General features: G+C 36.8%; 13 protein-coding genes across 13 annotated transcripts; 6 read left to right on the top strand and 7 right to left on the bottom strand. All coding sequences in view use genetic code 12, as the record gives it.

The window, feature by feature from the left end:
* Positions 1 to 48: 48 nt before the first annotated feature.
* DEHA2D13046g (DEHA2D13046p) lies at positions 49 to 357 on the top strand (the record flags this gene model as incomplete). Its single annotated transcript, XM_459041.1, has 1 exon — positions 49 to 357. One exon carries the CDS (start codon positions 49 to 51, stop codon positions 355 to 357), a length of 309 nt encoding a protein of 102 aa, XP_459041.2.
* Positions 358 to 768: 411 nt separating this feature from the next.
* On the top strand, positions 769 to 2,493 carry DEHA2D13024g (DEHA2D13024p; the record flags this gene model as incomplete). The annotated part of the gene is made up of 1 exon (XM_459040.1): positions 769 to 2,493. One exon carries the CDS (start codon positions 769 to 771, stop codon positions 2,491 to 2,493), a length of 1,725 nt encoding a protein of 574 aa, XP_459040.2.
* Positions 2,494 to 2,659: 166 nt separating this feature from the next.
* On the top strand, positions 2,660 to 4,444 carry DEHA2D13002g (DEHA2D13002p; the record flags this gene model as incomplete). The annotated part of the gene is made up of 1 exon (XM_459039.1): positions 2,660 to 4,444. One exon carries the CDS (start codon positions 2,660 to 2,662, stop codon positions 4,442 to 4,444), a length of 1,785 nt encoding a protein of 594 aa, XP_459039.2.
* Positions 4,445 to 4,625: 181 nt separating this feature from the next.
* Positions 4,626 to 5,730, top strand: DEHA2D12980g (DEHA2D12980p; the record flags this gene model as incomplete). The annotated part of the gene is made up of 2 exons (XM_459038.1): positions 4,626 to 4,645; positions 4,758 to 5,730. 2 exons carry the CDS (start codon positions 4,626 to 4,628, stop codon positions 5,728 to 5,730), a joined length of 993 nt encoding a protein of 330 aa, XP_459038.2.
* A 117-nt stretch (positions 5,731 to 5,847) lies between these two features.
* On the bottom strand, positions 5,848 to 7,056 carry DEHA2D12958g (DEHA2D12958p; the record flags this gene model as incomplete). Its single annotated transcript, XM_459037.1, has 1 exon — positions 5,848 to 7,056. One exon carries the CDS (start codon positions 7,054 to 7,056, stop codon positions 5,848 to 5,850), a length of 1,209 nt encoding a protein of 402 aa, XP_459037.1.
* A 209-nt stretch (positions 7,057 to 7,265) lies between these two features.
* Positions 7,266 to 8,918, bottom strand: DEHA2D12936g (DEHA2D12936p; the record flags this gene model as incomplete). Its single annotated transcript, XM_459036.1, has 1 exon — positions 7,266 to 8,918. One exon carries the CDS (start codon positions 8,916 to 8,918, stop codon positions 7,266 to 7,268), a length of 1,653 nt encoding a protein of 550 aa, XP_459036.1.
* A 589-nt stretch (positions 8,919 to 9,507) lies between these two features.
* On the bottom strand, positions 9,508 to 9,621 carry DEHA2D12914g (DEHA2D12914p; the record flags this gene model as incomplete). The annotated part of the gene is made up of 1 exon (XM_002770263.1): positions 9,508 to 9,621. The coding sequence occupies one exon, from the start codon at positions 9,619 to 9,621 to the stop codon at positions 9,508 to 9,510; it is 114 nt and encodes a 37-aa protein (XP_002770309.1).
* Positions 9,622 to 10,383: 762 nt separating this feature from the next.
* Positions 10,384 to 11,172, bottom strand: DEHA2D12892g (DEHA2D12892p; the record flags this gene model as incomplete). The annotated part of the gene is made up of 1 exon (XM_459035.1): positions 10,384 to 11,172. The coding sequence occupies one exon, from the start codon at positions 11,170 to 11,172 to the stop codon at positions 10,384 to 10,386; it is 789 nt and encodes a 262-aa protein (XP_459035.2).
* Positions 11,173 to 12,320: 1,148 nt separating this feature from the next.
* DEHA2D12870g (DEHA2D12870p) lies at positions 12,321 to 13,268 on the top strand (the record flags this gene model as incomplete). Its single annotated transcript, XM_459033.1, has 1 exon — positions 12,321 to 13,268. One exon carries the CDS (start codon positions 12,321 to 12,323, stop codon positions 13,266 to 13,268), a length of 948 nt encoding a protein of 315 aa, XP_459033.2.
* A 214-nt stretch (positions 13,269 to 13,482) lies between these two features.
* Positions 13,483 to 14,943, bottom strand: DEHA2D12848g (DEHA2D12848p; the record flags this gene model as incomplete). The annotated part of the gene is made up of 1 exon (XM_459032.1): positions 13,483 to 14,943. One exon carries the CDS (start codon positions 14,941 to 14,943, stop codon positions 13,483 to 13,485), a length of 1,461 nt encoding a protein of 486 aa, XP_459032.2.
* A 736-nt stretch (positions 14,944 to 15,679) lies between these two features.
* DEHA2D12826g (DEHA2D12826p) lies at positions 15,680 to 15,835 on the bottom strand (the record flags this gene model as incomplete). Its single annotated transcript, XM_459031.1, has 1 exon — positions 15,680 to 15,835. The coding sequence occupies one exon, from the start codon at positions 15,833 to 15,835 to the stop codon at positions 15,680 to 15,682; it is 156 nt and encodes a 51-aa protein (XP_459031.1).
* Positions 15,836 to 16,293: 458 nt separating this feature from the next.
* Positions 16,294 to 18,552, top strand: DEHA2D12804g (DEHA2D12804p; the record flags this gene model as incomplete). The annotated part of the gene is made up of 1 exon (XM_459030.1): positions 16,294 to 18,552. One exon carries the CDS (start codon positions 16,294 to 16,296, stop codon positions 18,550 to 18,552), a length of 2,259 nt encoding a protein of 752 aa, XP_459030.2.
* A 273-nt stretch (positions 18,553 to 18,825) lies between these two features.
* On the bottom strand, positions 18,826 to 19,740 carry DEHA2D12782g (DEHA2D12782p; the record flags this gene model as incomplete). The annotated part of the gene is made up of 1 exon (XM_459029.2): positions 18,826 to 19,740. The coding sequence occupies one exon, from the start codon at positions 19,738 to 19,740 to the stop codon at positions 18,826 to 18,828; it is 915 nt and encodes a 304-aa protein (XP_459029.2).
* Between the last annotated feature and the right edge of the window lie 651 nt (positions 19,741 to 20,391).

Below are 20,391 nucleotides of genomic sequence, written 5' to 3'. Positions count from 1 at the left end.
ATACATTATATTAATACTGAATTATAATACTAGCTAATTATTGTTGCGATGTCAAACGATTCAGATATCGACTCTTCATATGTTACTTTGGTATCTGCTGACAACTTTAAGTTTATAGTGCTTAAGGAGGTAGCGCTGATTTCGTCTGTGTTGAGAAGCACGCAAGGGTTTGAAGAGGGCAAAACAGGAAAGATTAATCTAGATATGGATGGAGATATCTTGGAATGTGTGGTGGAATACCTATACTATCATTATAAATATAGAGATCAAGCTGAATCAGGAAATGTTCCTGAATTTAATATTCCTACCCACCTTGCATTAGAATTATTGGTAAAAGCTGATTTTTTGGACATTTAATCGATATATTCTGAATCTATTACATTAGACTGGTAGCATTCTATAATTGAGGTGTACCTATGGAGAATGAGTGCTGGTTGGTATGTCTACTACACGATTTGTAAGATTATTTATTTTCGATTATTCGTGGACCAACTCTTTTTGATTTACGAAAGAATATATGACAACACGATTAGATATCCAGAAGTTCGATGACAGCAGCACCTTACATAGAAAGAGTATATAGAAACGAAGCAGATTAATACCAGAAAATTGGTTTTGAAGACTTCAAGTGTTCTTATATACCTGTATATAGATAATTGATAAGATATTCCAAGAAGCCGATATGAAAGCTGCCCCGGTAATAATCAACCTTCTATTACGATAATATAAAAGTCGTATAATTTCTGTTTAAATCGCCTACTAGGTTCAATGAGTACGCTTTTACTAGATAGTCTATCGTCAGAGACTACTCTATTTACGGATAGTGGGAAGGATAGTTTGGATGGTATTTTAGGGGTGTGTGACAATTTCTTGGAAGAATTGAAACTGACAAAAGCGGCCTTGGAAGAACAGTTAGTTGAAGAAGAAAATGGAGTAGATCGCGATAATAAAGATGATCCGTTTGAGAACCTACAGAAATCGTCGGACAATTGGTATAATGAGTCTATCGTGTATCTTAAGACTTACAATGCTAGTATTAATAAGTTTCTGAAAAATATCCTTAACAACAGCAAATTTAACGTAGATTTAGATGAGGCATATACATACCCCCTTAATTTGAACAATTTTCCAGTTAAATATAATCAACATGACTTAACAGAGTCTCCAACAAACTTGACTCCCGATATTACAAATGATATTAGGGCGATTAAATTGCAAAACCACGGTGAATTGATTAAAGCAATTATTATTCATTTATTGAAGATTGGACAATGTGATCTTGTTAAGGACATGATTAAGGAAATCGACCCAGAAGGTACCTTGATGGTTGATGAAACTCTTCTTGAAAAGTTCAAGCTCTTGAATGAAATTGTTGACGATATTGTTGTGAGGCACGATTTATCTAAGGTATTGCACTGGTTCAAAGATAAGTATAATTCCGACAAAAGTGGGTCTCGTGGTGTTGGAGGTATTTCCCAACCAATTAGGCTATCTCACCACTACGAAATAGAATTCAAATTTCATATGCTTCAATTCACCATACTTCTTAACGGGGACCAGGAAAAACGTTCATTTGATCTGGACAGAGTGTTGGCAGCTTACTTATATGCAAAAGATAATTTTTCCAAGTTTTTCAAAGATTATCTCCATGAAATCTCTCCACTTATGACGTTACTTTTGTTTAAAACCACTCAGGATGAAAATAATTCCCAACAATACATGGCCAATATGCTTTCAGAATTCATTACTAAAATGAAACAATCTTTTAATGCGGATCAAAATAGCAGGACGGGACAGTATAAACAGTCTCAGTTTATTGGAGAAATCTTAGCCAACTTCGAGAATATTCACGGCAACCAGTCCATTTTTGTTAATCTCTCAAATGAATTCATATCAGATTATTGTAAAGACTTGAATCTATCGAATGACTCTTCCATATTTCAAAGTGTTCTTGCTGGCTTTATCAACTTGCCTAGCTTTTATAAGTACAATAAAATTCAAATGAAATTGAACAAAGTCTCGAAAGTTTCCCAATCAATTACCACTTTACCAACTCCTGGTAACGATACCACTGGAAATAATGGTACGAGCTACGGAATTTCAAGCGGAGATGGTACGATTGTCAATTTTGAAGCAAGCTACCATTATGACCTACCATTTCAATTACCAGATTCAAATAAGTTTCTATTTAATTACCACCCGATATTTATTTGTCCCGTATCCAAAGAACAATTGATTCCAATAACACTAGATGACGAATACCAACTCGATCAAGAACATATAACGAAGAAGATAAAGATGACTCAAGCTAATGCTGATATATTGAGTTTTATGCAAAACCCTGTAGTGGTTTTGAAATTTTGCCAGCATTTAGCTTTAAGAGATAGTGTGTGGCAATTATCAAAAAAAGGCTCTGAAATTTTTAAGTGTCACTACTGCTATAAGAAGCATAAGTTCTCAGATGTTAGTGATGCATATTTTATTGACTTATGATATAGAACTAATCATATTCCCTAGGTTTCATAAAATATTGGATGCAATAAGTATATAGGTTAATGCACGTGACGAATTTTTTTTCATATTTTACAGCCATCGGAATGATGATGAAAGAAACATATGGAAAACAACTTGATTAAGCTTTAGATTAAATAGCAAAGTAATGGTTAAACATACAAAGTCAAAAAATGATTTTGATGCTGAGTTGTTACTCTCTGAGACTTCAAAGATAGGTGACCCATGGGTACCTATTTATCAAACTGCAGTTGATATTGAAGCTCATCACTTCGAAACTGCGATGTCAAACTTGATAAAACAACCTAACATAAATTCGACTGTAATCATGAGGGCAGATATATTGAAAGAAAATGTGTTTGACGTTGAAAATGGAGATTCTACCTTTGTCAGTAAATTAATAAATAAGGTACCTGAATTTCCATCAGAAAATCCCGATGACGTTATACTACATAGATACCTTGATGATATCGACTTGAGAACAATTTCATTGAATAATAGTGAATTAAAATTGAACACTAAATGTGAAGTAGTCAGGCGAATCATACCTAGAAACCCGTTCAAAGATCACATAATAAACCAGACTTGCTTGGTTTTATCTAGCTCAAATGCCGATCCCGAGAGTCATACAGAAAAAGAATCAGATGATTCTGTTCTAGTGGTATACATTCCCCATATACAATCAAGTGACGAGATTCCTTTTTATTTACCTCCTGTCTATGGCGTGGGGATACTATATCATAAATCAACTTTATCTATTCAATATTTACCATTCAATTACCAGAATTATAAAACGTCGCCTGAGATACAATTGTCTTTAAGAAATTTGGATGTAACTGAAAGGCCAATAAGAATCGCTCTTAGATTATTACAAACATCTAGTAAACATTCCCTTGGGGCAAAATCTGGGTATGAAAAAAGGGTGAATCATGATTTAGTTGTACCAAAAATAGCATTCCAAAATAGATATATAACTTTGAAGAAAAAGTATTCCTCTAATTTAGTGAATCTGTGGTGTGAAAGTACTGATCCTAAAAAGCATGTCTTTGAAGACCTTGCGATTGCTGCATTTTTAATTGAGCTTTGGACAGTAAAATATAAGTCTAGGGAAGATTTCGAATTTAGAGACTTAGGTTGTGGTAATGGGTTATTAGTATACATTTTGAACATGGAAGGCTATAGTGGTAAAGGAATAGATGCTCGTTCAAGAAAATCCTGGAGTACCTATCCAGAAAACGTTCAAAATAACTTGTCGGAACAGATTATCATTCCAAGCGTATTATTAAAACCACATCCTGCATTGTCGAGGTTAATCCCTAATGTCACCGATAACTTTAGATATTTTCAAGCACCTCAGCTTCCTTCCAAGAACAATTGCAGCTGCGAAGCCGAGAACGTCCCTGCTGACGACAAATCTACAAGTCATACTAATTCGAGCTCCACATTAACGACATATTCCTCTGCCAATTTATTAGAATCATCTCAAGTTTGTACAACAGAAGAATTTCCACCAAATACATTTATAATCGGAAATCATTCAGATGAATTAACATGCTGGATACCGTTGTTGGGTTATCCATTCATGGTAATACCATGTTGTTCACATGCATTATCAGGCGCAAAGGTTAGATATTCACCACGGAAACAACAGAAATCAAACCAACAACAAAATGTATCGACATATGGCGCCTTAGTAGACCATACTGAGGACTTGGCGAAGCAGATGGGTTGGATAGTCGAAAAGGAAATGCTCAGGATCCCAAGTACAAGAAATGCTGCGATTATTGCAACTAAAAGACAACCTCATTGTATCGACGAAAACGATGAGGTAACTCAAACTAGAGTCCTTGATATTTTGGCTTTAGAAGGTGGGGCAGAAGGATGGGTCGAGAACTCTATAAACTTGATGAAAAAGGCACCTAGAAATCACTAGGTTACTAGTATGTATGTATCCATTATCGTTCTACAAATTTAATCCTGTATATAGAAATACAATATCTAGAAATGAATTTTTCAACTACCGCCCTTTCTTTCGATTAGGATATAATACCAGCTTTATATATTTTTAGCATAGTCCTTATAGAAAGTTAATTGGCATTAGACAAAGTAATAAGATGACTGGGTCCTCTTCTCAGTAAGTATTTATTTTAACTATCATGAATTGGATGATTTACAGTATTGGCTTAGAAAAATGAAGGGTAAATACAATGTAACACGTCTGAACAAAATGTAACTAACTGGTATAGATTTCAGCAGCTTGAAAAATTAGGTGAAGGAACATATGCTACTGTCTATAAAGGTAGAAATCGTACTAATGGGCAGCTTGTGGCATTGAAAGAAATCAACTTAGACTCTGAAGAAGGTACACCATCCACAGCAATAAGAGAAATTTCTTTAATGAAGGAATTGGATCATGAAAATATCGTGACCCTCTATGATGTTATTCATACCGAAAATAAGCTTACTTTGGTGTTTGAGTTTATGGATAAAGACTTGAAAAAGTATATGGAAGCACATGGTAACCAGGGAGCATTAGATTTGAAAATTGTCAAGTCATTTATTTTCCAGTTATTGAAGGGAATAATGTTCTGTCACGATAATAGAGTATTGCACCGTGATTTAAAGCCTCAGAATTTATTGATTAACAATAAGGGAGAATTAAAGTTGGGTGATTTTGGACTTGCGAGAGCTTTTGGGATTCCATTCAATACATTCTCGAATGAAGTTGTGACATTATGGTATAGGGCGCCAGATGTGTTATTGGGGTCTAGAGCTTATACAGCGTCAATTGATATCTGGTCAGCTGGTTGTATCTTTGCAGAGATGTGCACAGGCAAGCCATTATTCCCTGGTACTTCAAATGATGACCAATTGATTAAAATTTTCAGATTGATGGGTACTCCTAATGAAAGAACGTGGCCAGGTGTTTCATCGTATGCCAACTTTAAGAATAATTGGCAAATATTTGTTCCACAAGATTTGAGGTTGTTAATTCCAAACTTAGATTCGATGGGGCTTAATTTATTAAGTAGTTTGTTGCAAATGAGACCAGACGCAAGAATCACTGCTAGACAAGCATTACAACACCCATGGTTCCACGAAATTTCAAACCCAAATCCGTTAATGCAACATTTAGCAGATCCATACCAACAACTGCAACAGCAACTGCAACAACAAGCTCAACAGCTGCAACAGATGGATCCTCAGACATATCGATAGAATATTTTTTCATGTAAATTACGCCTTCACTTCATCATTTTTATACTTTTTATATATCGCACTGAATTTCCCTTATTTCAGTATGTGTGAAATATATTTATATCTATATATCTATATTCATGTATGCATTAATGCTAATATTTCATTACTTGGTTTTCCGGCAAAGTTCATGATCATGTCAAAATATTTATGATTTTTAGTGCTCACAATATAATACCATATACTTGAATCATCAACACCATTTCGTTGATCTTCTCTAAAATATAGTTCTAGTAACCGGTTCGTTATTGTATAGTAGTGTTGCTTGTTCTGTGGCTTACATGCCGTAATTGATTCAAACCCTTCGATTATTGCCGAGGTTGGGATAACAGACTTTGAAAGGTCAAGTAGTACATCAAACGAATCACGCCAATATTCCATCTCCCAATCATCTCTATCAAATGAACGTATTGTATTGATGAAAAGCTTGTCAATATCTTCCACAATAAATCCGAAATGACACATTTTTGACATTAATATCAATCGCTTCTGAGTGATATTATCGTAAAACTTGGCTGATAATTTAGGTGACTTGGTATATGTCGCGTAGGAATATTTATTTGTGTTGTTGTTCTCCTGGTTATCTGGTGATGAGTCTCGAGGGACAATATCTGGAGTGTTTGAATTAAATAGTTGGTCAGCCATTCTTGCCATGTTATCACATTCGTCCTCCGATTCAGGAATACTAACATTCATACGCTTACACTCCTTCATGAGAGCTTTATCATTCTCCTTTATGAATTTAGGTCTTTCCTTTATCTCTTCCAAAATAACATTATATTCCAATGCATGAGATTTTGTCAAGTTAAATAGATCAAGAAACTCAGATGAGATAAATTTATAATTGAACAAATCTGCAGATAATGCAGAAGATATCTCTTCAAATACTTTTATACCTTCCTTAAGGTTGCGGAGATTTTCGTTCCCATTACCTGGGATTTTACTCGTGTAATATTGGATTTTCTTTTTAATTTTTGGAATATTAATGTTCTGATTCAAATCATACGTGAAGTGAATGTCAACTATGTCCAATAGGATTCTTTTTCCAGGCCAATACGTATTATATATTCGTCTACTATTAAGCGACAAGACCTTATTGAAGTATTTATTTGTCAATGATAAGTTATTCTCTTTTAAGCCAGTTAAAACGAATACTCGGTACAATAATTCATGTGGAAACTTCTCTAAAATTGATTTATTCGGAGGAGCATATTGCACGACATGTGGACTTTGACTTTTCTTTATCTTACGTTTCTTTAACGATCTTCCTGGCTGTATAAACCCCATACCAATGTGATATTCATAGTCCGATAAAGAGAATAAAAAAATTATTTTTCTGCGATAGCGATGCGACTTGATCGTTTCTATGACGTATGTTAAATAAACGTTAATACAGATGAAATAACTAATAAATAGGCATATATCTTAACTATATGAAATAAAAAGAACTAAATTAAATAATGATTATAAATAAATATTAATCGTGACTAAATATCTTACTTACCAGCAGCCTTTTCTTTGAACTGGTCTTCAGTAACACCAGCACCCATAGCAGCAGTAGAAGAGACACCACCAGTGACCATCTTTAATAAACCATCAATGTATTCTGCACCAGACCATTTTTGATGCTTAACAACTTCAACACCCTTTTCGATTTCAGGAGCTTGGATAGTTTGACCGTAAGCTCTCATACCGATTTGAGAGTATTGGTTAGCGAAATCATCCACAGCCAAAGCAGTAGTATGTAAACCGGCTAAGGTGATGAATTGCCAGACGTAACCTAATTCACTTAATCTCTTGATGTAGGTTTCTTGTTCATTAGGTGGCATAGCTCTGTTCCAGTTGAAAGATGGAGACAAGTTGTAAGCTAACCACTGATCAGGCCATTTAGCCTTAACACCTTCAGCGAATTCCTTGGCTTGCTTGAAGTCTGGTAATGCGGATTCCATCCAAATCATATCAGCGTATGGAGCATATGCTTGACCTCTCATAACGGCACATTGAGTACCACCTTGGTATCTGTAGTAACCCTCTCTAGCTCTTGCAACATCCCAGTCAAAGAAAACATCCTTACCTAAGATTTCTCTGGCAAGTTTTCTAGCTTCCTTGTTAGAAGTAGCGGATAATGGGTTAACCTTGTCGGTGAATTTCTTGATCAAAGCTTGTTTGTTGGAGAAGTTACCGTTGTTGATTTCATCAATGACGGCTTCGTGGAATAATTTCAAACCAGCCTTCTTGGTCCATTCGACTTCGATAGAAGCTAATTTATCACCGTAGATACCATTAGATTCAGCCTCAGCCATCAAGGCAGCCAAATCTGGGGATTCTGGGTTGGTAGCACCAAGAACGAAGTAGTGGTCTCTGTGGTCAATGGTTGAGGTAAGTAAAGTAGCAGCTTCAGAGTCAGTTCTAGCAACACATAATAAGTCAGACCCTAAGATATCAGCAGATGCTCTGATGGCAACTAAACGGTTAATGTGTTCTTGAACTGGAACTAAAACCTTACCAGCCATATGTCCACACTTCTTGGTACCTGGAGCCTGATCTTCAATATGAATACCTGCAGCACCTCTTTCAACGAATAACTTGGTCAATTTAAGAATAGCAGTAATACCACCGTGACCAGTGTCAGCATCAGCGATGATAGGTCTCAAGAAATCAGTGTATGGGGTCTTAGCACGTTCTTCCTTGGAAAGATTCAATCTTTCCTCTCTTTGCTTTCTGTCGTGGAATAATTGAGCAAACCATAAGTGCTCAACCTTGTTTGGAACGGTATCCATAGGGTAATCAGCTAAATCTGGGGATGGCTCGTTAGAAGTAGAAGCAGTAGAAGAACATTGCCATCCGGAAACATAGATGGAGTCCAAGTACTTGGCCATTTGGGTCACTTGCACTGGGTCCAAGGCACCGAATGTGAATGATGCACTCTTGTTCTTGTCATGCTCTTGTAACAACTTGTATAACTTCTTAGCTTGGTTAGAAGATGGGTAGTCAACCTTCAAACTACTTCTCTTCTTGGCAATATCCTCAGCTTGGTAGATTCTCTTGGTTTTGGCCCAACGAGGTTCTTTCCACCATTGTTGGATCTCTTTAACTTGATCTTGGAAGAATTTTTCTTCTTCGTTAACGTCTATTTTAGTGTATGGCATAATGATATTTATATTGTAATTATTGTATTACTTTAGAGTCAATATCTGAATAATAGCTTGCCAAAAACCTGAAAAATATGTGGAATTATTCTGCTATTTAAATTGTCGTTTTTCACCCTACCCCAGACTTTCCTTTCTTCCGTTTACCCTTAAGCAACGAGTCGTGCGATGATCAAACGCACCAAACCCTCGGATAGATGGAAACCCCAGAATACTATACACCTCCGACGCCGAGGATCTGCAATGGATACTAAGTGAAGGCTACAAGTACTGGATTCTTCCACAAGTAGACCGGGGGATGTCTAGCAAACGGTTAGATGGGTGAATGTCTACACGATTCCAGTCGAAGACCGTATGAAAAACCGGTATAAATTATAGGCACTGAAAATGACCGGTGTTAAAGAACCATGATCCACTTGTCCATGTGATAGCTCGGAGTTACAATGATTAATGAATCATCGTCATTACCATTGTAATCAGGAGTGGGTGCGAATGATTGGTCCTACACCGACTCGGGACCGAAAAAATATGCGCTGGAAGCTATTGTTTCCGCCAATCCACCGTGAGACTAATAGTAGATTTGCCGAGGCTAATGAACGGTTTGGTATGATATGACGTACGGAGATGGTGTGGACGTAAGGCAAGAATATAAGTCAGCGTAGTTGTTAGACTGGTTGATATTGGCTAATACTTTCGCAATCATCTTCAAAGAGAAACTCGTAAGCTGAGATGATGATCGGAACTGAGTGCAGAACAAGTTCAAAATCTCCAAGTGTGTAAATAGTCGCAGAGCTCGAAGGACCGCAGCAAGTCCGGGGGGTTGTGAATATGATTACATCGAGTGACGTCAAACAAAGGATTAGCGATCTCAAGAATTTCGTAGAGAAAATATGTACCGGGGCTTTTGACTACGACTTTTGGCACTCAAAAAAAAATTTCATATCATCCGAGTATCTCGGGGCAAATTCCTATGTGTCCTGGTGTAACCTGGTGTACCGGTATATATGCTCTTGTGATCCATGCCAGTTGCTGGTGTCGAATCGAGTCAGAAGAATTATGTCAAACCGTAATGGTCTCGAGTGCGAAACTATTGCAACCGCGTTTGCGTTGATCTGTCGGTATGTATTTGCCTTTAAGTAGCATATCCTGCTGAAACCTCACTATTGTATTGGAATGATACTATCTTTCCTTTGTATCTAAAAAGGCGTGAAAAATGTATGCAATTTATCAAACAAGCTTATCGGGCACAGTTCTGGTATATGTATCCTCTGCTTCTTTGTTTAATTTCTTAAACATTTCCTTCATCTCTTCTACATTTGATATATATTAAACCGAAATTATAAACTTCGCAGAACTTATATATTAGCATGCATACTTTTTCTAGCTATATCGCATTGCTCCTAATGAGTCGATGCCGTAAGTAAAATAACAATAACGATGAACATTATGATTCCATAAGACTGAACTAATTAGGCGTGGAAAAAGTTGCAAATTTGTATTCATAGTCATACCTAGCCATTAAACCTACTCCTTCCCTTAATTTTTCCTTTAGTTTGATTGTTTCATTTGGATGAAATTCAATATTGTATCCCCTTAAAAATCGTTGGCATTCTTCTTTAGTCAATCCATCAATGTCCTGAACTGACAGAATTAGCGGCAATTCTTCTTGATTTTCTTCTCTATTTAAAAATGGTACACTAACAGCTTCATATCCGTTCATCCTTCTAAAAGAATTAAACAAACATAAATGACTGTACTCCAATTTAGCAAATGTCGAATCAACTAAAGCAAAATTGTCATACAAGCCTGCCTCAAGTGATGTAAACTTGCCATCCATATCTGTCTTGAGTGAAGCAACATCTGTCTTGAGTGAAGCAACCTTGCCATCCATATCTGTCTTGAGTGAAGCAACATCTGTCTTGAGTGAAGCAACCTTGCCATCCATATCTGTCTTGAGTGAAGCAACATCTGTCTTGAGTGAAGCAACATCTGTCTTGAGTGAAGCAACCTTGCCATCCATATCTGTCTTGAGTGAAGCAACCTCTTTCTGGAGTGAAGTAAGCTTATTATCCATATTGGTAAAGCTAGTCTTGATATTATTTATTTCCGACGTAAACCATTCAGGTGCTTGTCTTATCTTTTCGTCGATCATGTTTTCTATAATAGATGGAACGATTTGGTTGAGTTCGACTATATTAGAATATACATTACCCAACTGTATATTAGGTCTTTCACTATCTAATGGTTCTGTCATTTTAAATTTATACTAATTTAAAGAGGTAAATTATGTAGCATGCTGCAAAAATCAGCATTAATTACCTCTCCTTTTATACTGTATGACATAAATTATCGGTACAAATAGGTAAGTACAAATAGGAAAATACAAATAGGAAAGTACAAGTATGTGTGGTGCAAAGACCCCAGAAGCATACTCAAAAAGTCTTTCACAGAACTCCTACGATAGGTAGGATATTTTAAGTGAGTTTTACATCGAATATATTGGATAATGGTTATGTTACTGTTAATTTGTCTTTTGTTTATACTATCTAATGCTTCTAAGATTGTCAGCTTAGACTGCCTTAACTAGCATGCTGTATAATCAAGCATAAATATTGCAAAAACAGGAGTGCAGAAAAGTAAATATAGCATACCATTACATCTATTGATGAATCATGATATATATTCCTACCGTCCTATAGGAACAGCAATACCAATTCTGAAAAGTATATGGATTGTTTGCTTCTTTCCTAGAAGTCCCCTTCATCTCTCCTATATTCGAAACTGGATACACTTTTGAAGTTCTTGTGGCTATCAAACTTCGCACTGGTCGCAAATACACTTACAGTCTTATCTATGATATCATATCTATCTGACATTATGTCCTTAATCCGGTCTTCATCTCCCTTTCGGTAATCACTTTACAGTTCTTGTAGCCCTCATTTATATTATTAAGCTTGATATTCTCATCTAGTATCATAAAGGTGCTCAACTCGAATCCCCGGTACAATAAATCTTCTTAATATCATCCTCATTAGTTACATCTATGTATCTAAACCTAGCGGGTTGGATATTTAGTCTTTTGCTCTTATAGGTGTTTAGAACTCAGTCGTGGTTATATGCTTTCCGTTCTATCGTTAAAAAAAGAGACATATAAGTCATATTAATTTAACCTGCGATGGAGTCTAATGATGGAATCACACAGTCACTACACGAAAACTACATAGAGACACACAGTGCCTCATAATATATTATAATCACGTTATTTATTGAATACCGTGAAAGCCTTGTTTGGTGAGCCATGGCAGAACACCGGCTTGTCGGCGTTCCTGTATAACCCGCGAAATCATCTCATATAAACCAGCTTCTGAATCAATAACTATACTTTCATATTCATACAACATAATGCCATATTTGCTCCCTCCTGAATACCTCGAGTATTTGGATTACTTACCAGACTTACAGAAATGTGCTAATATCTTCATATCCTTCACTCCACTATTTTCGTATGGTACAACATGCTACGGAATCTACACCAAAAAAACATCGATGGGATTTTCGATTGATATATGTGCAACCATGTTAATGTCCCTGATCCTAAGAATATTCTACTATATTATAACCCCGTATGAGATTTCTCTATTGAGACAGCTGATTGTAATGGTTTTCATACAAAGCTTGTTGTTGAAAATCTCGCTTAACTATAGACCCAAAAGCTTTAAGCCGGAGTATTTGGAGCCGCTTCCGTCATTTAAAAATGAATTGAATTCGTACTTACCAAGGCATCTCCTGGTATCAACATACCCTACTTATCATGAAACATACGCGACTAATGGGGTAGTCGAACTGATAGGTAGAATTGCAGATGACTACTACGTGTATATGGCGGTTTACTTGACTACAATTTTTAGATATACCCTCAACTTTTTTGATGTACACTATAAAAGACCTAAGTTATTCTGGCAATGGAATGATGAGAGTGACTATTGGAAGTATATCTTGAAATTTTCGTTAATTTTTGGGGTATTAACTGCTATCTTTAACCACAATGAGACTTACGGTTCTTTCATTGGTGTATTGGGATTGTTCATCGAAGCATTATTACCATTGCCCCAAATATTGATGTTGAATAGATTGAAGTCAATCAGAAATTTCAAGATCATGTTATTGTTAAGTTGGCTCGGGGGCGATTTAACAAAAATTAGTTATTTGGTGTTCGGTACTGATAACATTTCAATTATTTTTATCTTGGCCGCCTTATTTCAAATGGGTTTAGATATTATCATTGCATTCCAGTATTTACATTTTAGAAACTATCAACTAAGCATTTTACCCACGGCAAATTCAAAGTGAATTGTCCTTGTGCCATAGCTATACAAACAACTGTACTATAATTTCATTATACATATATGTGAATGAACAACAAACTACCATCCTATACATAAACATATATACATTTGCAATTCATTTGCTCCTACAATCTGACACCACGTAGCATTAAAATCATACTCATTATATTAATTCTTAAAGTTTACTAATTAATAATTAATCTGCTATTTATAACTATTTAAACATAAATATATTCGACATTTTCCTTGGCTTCATTAATTAAATCTAGAGCATCTTTGCCGACTAGACCATGCTTCACTTTGATATGTCTAGATAATGCATCACCTCTTGAAAATGTCTTCAGTTTACCATTACCTGCTCCACCATGTAGCCTACCCTCACAGATCACACATCTGAAAATCTTCTTCTTTGTAGCATGAATAGTTTCTTGATGTCTTATTAAATCGTATGGCCTTGAGAATTGCTTATTACAGGGTTGGCCTGTCGATGGATTAATTAAATCACATTGATGGTTGGGGTTATTGGCGGATATCTCGGCCGCTGTCTTATGCATATCATGTTTAATATCATGGTGTTCTGATGGAGATGATGGATCGGTGTATGGTTCAGCTGTACTATCATTCGACGAGTCTCCCGTTGTTTCATTATACAACTCATTGTATGGTTCGACTGAAGACTCAACTGAATTATGTAACGGCTTATTGTCCTCTAACTGTTCTATGATATGATCAGAAGAAGGTTCCATATTAACATCGTCAATCATCATGTCATCGTCATCACGTTCTGGTATGCTATTCACGCCAAAGTCATCAATGTAACCGCCCATCATGTCACTCTTAGGTGTGGACGCAGAGGTACTGGCGTCAAAATACTCGTTGTGGGTATGGTTTGTCGAGTCATCAAAATCATCATAAAAATAGTTGTCATCATCATCATCGGAAAGCTCTTCTTCGACTTCTTCGTCAAAGCCATCCATAAAATTGTTTTCGTAGTCGCCCATCGATATACCGTTGGCGGCCCCTTCGGCCTGGTTTGGAATGAATAATGAGTCCGAATACAAGTAGTCTTCGTTCAAAAAATTCTTGTTGGTGATAAGCTGCGATGGCTGGATATCAGGGTTGTACAAAAACTGGTCTTCGTCCTTGAGCGGTTTCTGGTGAGACATGGTTTCGTCGTCCAACGTGGTGATCCTTCTCCTGCGAGTGAGATCCTGTGGTTGGATAAATGAATGCGTCTGTTGCTGTGTGCTCAACGAGTCAGGGTTTCCGTAGTCTGTGAACGGATTCACGTCGTTTCCTCCCCCGTACCACTCATCATTATATGCTTGTGGGACCATGGTGTAATCTTCACCGCCTGCGCCAGTTCCCATTCCATTTCCGGCCCCAGCCCCGTTATTAACGGTGCTGTTCAACCTATTGTATTGATCGATGAATGTATCAGGGATATTAAGCAAACTCGACAAGTTATTACCGCTACCGTTCATACTGCCATACATTTGGTTTCCTGTAATGCTGTTTCCGCTATTTCCAGCGTTGGAAATTGTTCTTTTAAGATACGGCTTTGGCGAGTCGCTCCGGCCCCCTTGGGCTTGTATTGGGCTCTCAGGCACCTCATATAATTCGTCGTCCATAATATCGCTGATGGTTTTCTTCATCCGTGGTATTATCAACGATGTCATCTTCTTTTCTTGTGTGTATTCCAATTTACCTTTGATTCTATAGAATAAACCAAAATATCAACAGTTTATAATCAAAAGGAATTTGTTCTCGTTTTAAATGTGCGATGCGAATTACGACTAATCGTCTTATGTAACAACCACACTAATTACTAATTACTAATACTAGTAAGAACGAGAATGCTATTAATATATGATACAACTATGTGTTAGTTGTACTTATGTATGTGTTAGTTTGAAAACCTGTGGTTACTTTTGTTGTGTGAGTCTATTATTAATAATAATAATAATAATAAAAATAATAATACCAAATATTGTGGGTATTACGTGTACCAGTCGTAAGTGATTTCGATTGTCCTTGTAACAAACAGAAGAAAAAAATGCTCGTTTGGCGTCTGCGACAGTGTGAATGATCTATATATGAGAAATTTAACTCCTAATTCCGATATTTGTCATCAATACGATCATCGATGCGGATTGCTTTTTGCAGATGGGAGTCCGTAAAGGGCCATGTCGGAGTCAGTGTTAAGTATGCGAAGGTAGCGTGATATTTCTTCTCGAAACTTCTACGCAAACGGGTTGCGGACGATTACTGAATCGGGCTAATAGGCGAGGATATGTGTGGGTGTGTGGATGTGATGCCTTACTTGGTGTCCGGGTGTGAAACTGGTAACGGTGATGGGACAGATACGGTACGGAAGAGATAGGGCGAAGTATCGGGAAAGAAGTAAAGTACTTGTCAATATGGGGAATTGGTGAGAGACGGAGAAGACGGAAGACTACAAGTAAGACGAAATGGTGGAAATATTGAGGAAACAGAGGTGGTGACGAGCTGGTTCGGCGTGCGGCGTGCAAATGCTAGCGAATGTTCAGTGACAGCGATAAGAACCGGCATACTCGGAGAACGTCGGAAAAGCCATGAATAGATAAACTGACTCAACTTAACGGGATAGTTAATGAATGAATAGCATGGCCGGGTGAAGGACTGTCGAGCTATACATTATGATACATGTGGATGTTGTTCTGGGTAAGGCACACGCGATTCGCAATATTCTCAATACTTGTTGCTTTTGCAGGCAGGGCTGTCTGTTGATGCCAATGTTGATTATGAAATCGCATTTTCTTCTTTGGGCGAGAAGGAGAATACTGATTTGAACGAGGTATTTTTGAACGAGAAGGAGAATACTTATGGCTGGGGAACAGAACACCTGTTCGATATAGGAATTGGCAAAGGGTTGCAATAATGCTGCGGCGTATATATATATCACGTGGACGGGATTACCGGACGTAACAAAAAATGCGCATAAGAACTGTTCCATCTCTCGACATGATTCTTTTCTAAGCACCGAAATTATGCTTCATTCAACACCTACGACTACCCCTTCCGATGGAAATAGAGTCAGAAAGTCTCGGACACGAATACCCACTTCATGCTCAACGTGTAGGAGCAAAAAAATTAAATGTGATAAGAAGCGGCCCACCTGTAGTAACTGTCTCCTGAAAGATGGTGAAAACTCATGTAAATACGAAACACAACCATGGTCCAAAGGTACGCGAACCGCTGAAGCGGCAATAGAAAGGTTACAAGAGGAGATAATGGGGTTAAAAGATACCATAAGGTCTTTGGAATCGACAATAGAAATACAGCGACGTGAACTGGAGAACGCCAGTATTGGATCAACAGATACTTCCCCGCCATCCGTATTTGACGCTGATGAAACTATAAGAGGCAAGCAACACGAAAATAGAGATATTCTTGATTTAAGCAAGTTCTCGCACCGGTATTGCATAAAGAACTTGAAGGTTCTCTATTTTGGTCCCACATCGCATATGTTTCTTCTCTTGAATGATCGTTACTCGGTAGATGTGTTTTCCGATTACCTTAAAGAACAGAGCCAAAAGTTTAAACTCAAATCAACGTCGTTAGAAATTCAGAATGATGCAGATTTTAGCCAGAATTGCCCTACTGTAGATGATTGCACTAAGGTTGATACTATAGCACCTGATGAACCCTTGGTACTCCCGGCGCTTCCATCCCTAAGAATTGTTAATGGGTTAATTCAAAGATTTTTTAGGTTGTGCTACATATTTGCGCCTATTATTGACGAAAGAATATTCATGAATGAGGTTGGCCAAATATTTAAGAATAAAGAAACAATAGATCATGATGATCTCTGTTATAGAGGCTCAACAATTGCCATTCTTTTCATCGTGTTACGATTTGCATATTTAACTATACCGTTAAAGAAAAATCAGAATACTTATCTGGGCGGGCCCGATAGTGATTTGTTACAGCTAATAGAGAATACGAACGCAAATATATCTTCTTATTATGTGGATTATGCCCAGCACCTTATTTTAGGGTCTCGCGGATATGAAAAGATAGACTTCAGAAAAATCCAAGCTGTATTGTTTCTCAAGGTTTATAGAATGCATTGTCCTGAGAATGAAGATAAGACATCAGGGTCGAATATTCTAGTTGCAATTGCTGCACAAATGGCAAGGTTTCATGGCTTACATAAAGACCCTAGTACGTTAGCGGTGCTTACTATTGACAATAGCGATATTCACTTGTGGAGAAAAACATGGGCATCTCTTTTATACCTTGATTCTTTGCAAGCGTTCGAATTCGGAATGCCGTTGCTAGTACAAGATAATGGGAGTGACACTAAAGAACCATTCAGGGACCTTTTGAGTAATGAATTCTGGTCATCAAATGAGACAATAGCTAATTCGTTCAATATTAAGTGTACGACTGCCCGCTTGTTGAGGAAAACTGTGAAAATTCTTAATCATGGGAACGATCTTACAATGATAGCGGAAGTAGAGGAATTATTATCAGAATTTGATGATTTGTTGAACAAACGAATACGTCCGTTTGAAATATTATATAATTCGAGGGGTCTGATTGCAGAACTGGCTGAAGCGGCTTATGAAATCATGCTTCGTATGATGATCTCACATAACCTTCTCACTCTACAGTATTTGTTATATTTATCAGCCACAGGAGAAGCCAAGGAAAAGTACCTATACCATGCTGTTGAAAATATCTTCACTATATTTGGTGTTTCGTTTCAATTTGCAGAAGACGCATCCATTGTGGTCTGTCCTGAATTTGAAACCTTACTTGGTCCACAAATTTGGAATCCGATGAAAACGGTGATGTGTGTACTTAGTGGGTTTTTGCTTAGGATCTTAAATGGTGAAGTGTCATTATACAAAGCTGCGAAAACTTTTAGGCCTTCTTCTGTAGCTGCTGCATTTTGGACTAAAATAGTACATGAAAATAAAGAAGAATGTCTTAAGAACTTTCTTTGCGTAATTGAACAGTTCTATGGAACAACCGTTCGGCTTTCTGTTAAGTATTTCCATTGTTTTCTTCTTTGTTTCACAGTAAAAATAATTTTGGATTATTTCAAAAACAAATATCCAGAAATGATGCAAAATAGCACTTATTCGACCATTGATACGAACACTAATAAGTCAGTAGGGGATGTAATGCTGATTGATGAGTTTTGGAATACCGCTGATCTCGGACTTGATTATACGTTTGAAGAATTCTTAGCACATCTTAATTACAATGCGGATCCTTTTATCAATAGTATTACATAAAAATCAAAGATTTAAAGATCCTATTTATAATATTACGTTTTACTTTGACTAAGAGCATAATTGTAGCTTGTTTATACAAAATCATCAACGTACAAATAAGAAGAATTCCCGTTATGATCATGATACAAGTTTATTCCATCGACAACAAGTTGTTCAATATTGATATAATAGACGCTGAAAATTTTTATCTTAAAACAGTATATTCCTTCATATATCAGTAAAATATAAACTACAAGAAGCATCGCTTAGTGCATAGCATAATAATGACTAGGTTTAAACATATTTCTCAAACCACTCAATCATATGTTGAGGATTTCTGGATAAAAAGTTGTATCCCTCAAATCTTTCATCTGTTCCTTCAATCCAGTAAAGCTCCTTTTGTTTAGACAGCAATGTATCATAGATTTCTTGTACATCTGCAACATTGGTACGGTAATCATTGCGCACTTGGAACACTTTGGTGGGAACAGTTACACTCTTTGCGTATGGCGTTGGCGAAAGCTCTTCAAGAATAAACCCATTAACGTTACGAAGACTCTCAGCAAAGTATTTTGTTGCTTCTTCAACCTTCAAATTCTGGTTTTCCGCAGCCTTTTCAATAAAATACTTCAAAGAAATTGGTTGAAGTGCAATCATCGCTTTAATGTCCTTAAAATACTCTGGATTCTTATCCATTGCAACAATCGTGGCATTACAACCTAAACAGACACTGAGCAACCCTTTGACCATGTCTTTAGTATCAGCTCTTGAATTGACATATTGCAAAGATCCAATGACATCACGATATTCTCTGAGACCAATTGCAACATTACCGCCGTTTCCTTGACCACTAAGACCATGATTTCTTAAATCATACGCCAATATATTGTAGCCTGCATCATGAAGTGCCTTATATTGAGGAAGAAAGTTCACTTCGAAACCGCCAAAATTTTGGAACCCTTCCAAATGCCCTGCATAACCGTAACGATTTCCAGGCATGAAATGATTACAAATGATTATTTTATTGGATTTTGCAGGAATAAACCATCCTTCGAGAGGAACCCCGTCCTGTGAAGGAAAGAAAACATCTTCATAAGCCAAACCAACTTCATCTGGACGCCTAAACACAGGACTTCTTAAACCCTTGTTGAAGAATTCAACTAAAGGGTTCATTTTTTCTTTATCAGATTCATTCCAAGTAGCTGCCATTTTCTTATTTAATTTATATTGATTAATTGATAACCTGTAAGTAGTAATTATGATTTGTTTTCAAATGAAAGGAATTCTTGTTTTATTATATAGTCAGTACGTAGTCCTATTAAGAATCCGGAATTAAAGTAGACTCCGAGATGCAGTTCTATCAAGGGAATTAACGATACCTCCAATATGTAGGCATTTATTATGTATGTGTGCCTAGATAAAGGAAATAAGCTTATAACCGGTATCAGTCACTGGTCCGTTAAAACCGTATTTACAGCCGTGGAAGCCGACATCAACGGTGCGAGTCGGAGATTTAAACTTTTCTGTCTCTGAATGTAGACGGGTATACGGCATGAATGTTACCGTATTTATTTATTAGTAAACCCTGTTTAACCATATAAGTTGCGAAAGTTAAAGTGTTTAGACATAAATGATAAATATAATATAATTCTATTAAGTACTCTATAAGTGACAGCTCCTACGTGAAAGCCTTAGTCTTGCTATATCTTTATGAAATCACCTTGCAACTCTTAACCTTACCATTCGCTTACTTCTTATGTATGTTGTGGTTATCTAAGAGATTAGGAGATCGTGGTTATCCCAGAATACCGGTATTGATATTATAGCACATTAATTTTCTCGGATTATTCTAGAACAATA

Source organism: Debaryomyces hansenii (assembly GCF_000006445.2).
Source record: "Debaryomyces hansenii CBS767 chromosome A complete sequence".
Taxonomy (NCBI): domain Eukaryota; kingdom Fungi; phylum Ascomycota; class Pichiomycetes; order Serinales; family Debaryomycetaceae; genus Debaryomyces; species Debaryomyces hansenii.
Note: the sequence above shows the minus strand (reverse complement) of the source record. Positions and strands in the feature narration are given on the sequence as shown.